This window comes from Arachis stenosperma, chromosome 3 (genome assembly GCF_014773155.1).
Source record: "Arachis stenosperma cultivar V10309 chromosome 3, arast.V10309.gnm1.PFL2, whole genome shotgun sequence".
NCBI lineage: Eukaryota > Viridiplantae > Streptophyta > Magnoliopsida > Fabales > Fabaceae > Arachis > Arachis stenosperma.
This window is the reverse complement of record NC_080379.1, coordinates 172199881-172203965: the sequence shown is the minus strand read 5'-3', so window position 1 is coordinate 172203965 and position 4085 is coordinate 172199881. Positions and strand designations below refer to the sequence as shown.

The 4085-nt window shown below is 27.5% G+C and overlaps 1 protein-coding gene across 1 annotated transcript; it reads right to left on the bottom strand.

The window, feature by feature from the left end:
• Positions 1 to 196: 196 nt before the first annotated feature.
• Positions 197 to 3466, bottom strand: LOC130970023 (nodulin-26-like). Its single transcript, XM_057895963.1, has 5 exons — positions 3320 to 3466; positions 3004 to 3228; positions 2145 to 2348; positions 1040 to 1101; positions 197 to 588 (listed from the first exon to the last, which is right to left on the bottom strand). The coding sequence occupies exons 1-5, from the start codon at positions 3431 to 3433 to the stop codon at positions 393 to 395; spliced, it is 801 nt and encodes a 266-aa protein (XP_057751946.1). The 5' UTR covers positions 3434 to 3466; the 3' UTR covers positions 197 to 392.
• Between the last annotated feature and the right edge of the window lie 619 nt (positions 3467 to 4085).

The window sequence follows — 4085 nt, the reverse complement described above, 5'->3', positions numbered from 1 at the left end:
AAGAAGCCAAATTTTATGTGGAATAAATTTAGGTGAATATATACTCATATGCAATTAATTATTTTTATGTAAAATTAATATTTAAAATTATTAAATAATTTAATAAATTTAACTAGATTATTATTTAATAATTTTTAACTATTAACTTCATATTAACTTTATATAAATATAATTGTGTGTAAATTTGTACCGTAAATTTAAAATGAGGAGGGGCAAACTTCTCATTTATATTATTAACTAAGGAAGCTTGGCACTTCTCCATTCCATTTCTTTATCAATCCTTTGATGATACAAATGATGATCGAGGCTCTCCAATTGAGATAAGAGAAGCGCAAGTTATTATTAATTTGATGGGCAATTATTATTATGAAAATATCTTGCGATCCCATGATTCAGTTGAAAGAGACATTCTTGGTGAGCTGAATAATCGGCTTGTCCTTCTTCTCCCTAAGTATGTTGTAGACCCATGCAGCCGCCACAGCTCCAATGGTGGGTGACAACAAGTATATCCATATTCCTCTGTATTCATGGTGCACAAATGCAGGTCCTAGACTCCTTGCTGGGTTCATTGATGCTCCTGACACTTGCCTGTTCATTCATTTTATTTTTATATACACACTATCATCAATATCTCTTTAATTATTCATTTGTGCTTTTAAATTAGAAAACTACAGGTTCATTCTTTTAAAATCATCTATAAAAATATTTTGTAAAATTTATTTATATTTTTAAAGTTAAATAATCTAATATAATCTTATATATTAATTAATATTTATATTTTATTCTTTATAAATTATTTTTTATTTTAATTTACCAAACATAACTTTTACAACTTATTTTTAAAAAATTAGTTTTAAAAACTATTTTTAAAAAATTAAAATTTTAGGAAATTGAATCTAAATATTTTCGCTATGATTTTTGAAATGTCAAAATTAGTTTACCAAATTCAACATAAAAACTGAATAATGCTGCACCTAATTAAACTTCAATAATCACAATGCTACAAGTAATTTAATAGGTTTGGGATAGATTATAATACGCTGCAATCAGCACATTAATTAGTATGGTAGACCCGATTGCAACTCCAGCCAAGGTACCAACCTGCACAATTATATATATTTAAAGATAAAATTACTAGATACGTTTAAGAATATAATAAAGACTTACATATAATTGATTAAATTATTATGTAATAATTTTTAATTATTAATTTCATATGATGATACTTGTGCATGAGTTTTTATTTAACAACAATATTATATATAGAACAAGTAACTCTAATATGAACACGCATGCATGCATGTTATATGAGTATTGACTGGCACGAGCGGTGTGTGCCTTGTGGCTTGTGCGATGAAAACGTCAACCTAACTCTTGCGCACGCACTTGCACGTCATCATGCAAAGGGATAAAAACATGCATGCATAGACAATTAGTCAATTTAGGTCCCATTATTTTTATTAATATGTAACACGGTAATAAAGATAAGATAAAGAAAAAAGAAAAAGGATTCCGGCAAAGAGATTCGCCGCCGACAGCAATTGGCTAAAACATATCATATATAAATATTAAATGTAAGAAACAAAAACTTTATATCAAAATAAAATGGCCTACCAGAAAGAAAGAACCCTCATATATTCAATGTGGTAAAACTTTCTATAAATTTTTAATTATATCATTAAAAATACTTGATTCAATTATTCTTTATTTTAATTCCAAAAATATATAAATATATAATTATAAAATAACATAAAATTCTTTTATGTTAGCATGCAATGCTTGAATAATATCACTTTTTTAAATTTGGTCATGGATCAATAATATCAAACTAAAAATATGAAGCGAACATAGTGATCTCCTTTGTACCCATGCCCAATGCGGTAGGTGTTGGAATTTATGAATAATAGATAAATAATGGTCCGCAATTCCGCATATAAATATTATTATAATAATGAGTACTTTTTCTTCAAAGCGCGCGTGATGGCTTGTTAATGGTGGTTATTGTAGTTAAAATCTAGGCAGTTAGGCATGTTGAAAATTCGGGAAAAGGATTATCATATAATTGTCAACGAAATAAGTAGAGAAACAGTAGTGGAAGAAGCATAAAATATATAAAAATGAAAGTGTTGGTTCAGTTAGCTTACCGCTCTGCTATCGGTAGCAACGGCGCAAATGACAAACATAAGGAAAAAAGTGATAATGAATTCAATGACGAAGGATTGGATGTTTGAGCCACTCGGCAACGTTCCTGTGAACTGAACTTCAACGTGGTTCCCACTAAATACTAGTCTCACTGTTCCGCTTGCTAGGATCGCTCCAAGCAATTCAGCTGCTATATAAGCCGGTACCTATGCCCAATAATAATATAATAATAATTTAATGTACATATTTAATAAATAAAAATATTAAAATACTATTAAAATTTATTATTTTTAACCGTTATTTACCTTCATCTCAATTTTCTTAGATTAGTCTTTTTAGTTTCATAATTTAATAATATATTTTGTGAGAAATTTTTAAAGATCAATAATTTTTAGTATTTTTTATTATTAATTTAGTCAGTATAAATATTAAATTATTATTTTAACAAATAAATTTCATTAATTTATACGTACAAACTGTAAAAATATGAATATAAACCATATTGATTTATATGTATAAAATTTTAGTAAATATAGATATAAATTATATATTTATACAAACATTTATAAATATAAATATAAATTATTGTTAATCAAATACTGATAAAAAATAATAATATTTGCTGATTATATAATATTATATCTCATACTTTTAAATATTAATTATTAACTCAAAACAATAAATTTTAACAATTCTGAAGCATTTTGCAATAAATTAATTAACAGAAAACGTGTTTATACCTTACCTATCCTCACATTTCATAATATTGTTGGCAAAGACTATTAACACATTGAAAAGGTGGTAATTGAAATGGTAATGGAAGTCGCCGTTAATGGAAAAATTGGAAAGTTGAAGGTTTACCTGAGTGAGTGGAAACTTTGTGATGGAGGCAAAAGCAATAGTGACGGCAGGGTTGAGATGGGCCCCAGAGACATGACCAACGGAGTAAACGATGACCATGACAACCAATCCCCAAACAGTTGCAATTCCAAGAAGCGTTATTTGCTTCCCGTAGTCGTTGTTCACCGCAATCGCTGCGCACCCTGTAAATATCAAGAAATATGTCCCCACCAACTCCGCCACCATCTGCACCCATCATTCCATTCACATTCACATTCACATTATTCCATCTTAATTAATTATTAATCATTAATTAACTACATCATCCTACTAGTACCTTCTGAAACAGAAGAAAATATTTGCCTGTTTTGCAGGACCCACCTCCTCCTGCTTCCTCCTTGCTAGTTACAGAGATAGCAACATCACCGCTTCTTGATGAATACTCACCCATATTTGATGCTTCTTTAATTTAACTTATTGTGTGTCTCTCAACATATTTTTAGCAGGCCGCTCCTCCATTTTATATATACAGGAAATGCCACTAACACCTCTTTGGAATTTTCCCATAACCTCAGGCGAATCTTAAATTACGTACTGCTTTTGATTTTGAAGATAAAACCTAGGATCCATTAATAGTTATCTTTATGGAATATATATCCTGCTAATAATAATCATCGTTTTTACTCATTCCTATTCAAATTTCAATTTTAATACGTTATTAAACTTTTATAAAAACTTTTAGTAACATGTACAATTCATATTTTGTGTAAATTTATTGTATTATTTATATACATAATGTGACATACTTATTTTTTAACACCGGCGTCAACAATAATGTCAATGTATTTAATTAAACATACACTAATAATTATCATTAACAAATTGATGTTTAAAAAAAAACATATATATATATATATATATATATATATATATATATATATATATATATGGATGATCCTATATCTATAAGTTTTTAACATACAATTATTAGATCATTAAGCATTTACTATATATACTAATAAAAAATCTATTTTCCAAAATTAGTTTATGAAAGTTAGTTTTTAAAAAATAACCTTTTAAAAATTATAATATCTATATTTGAT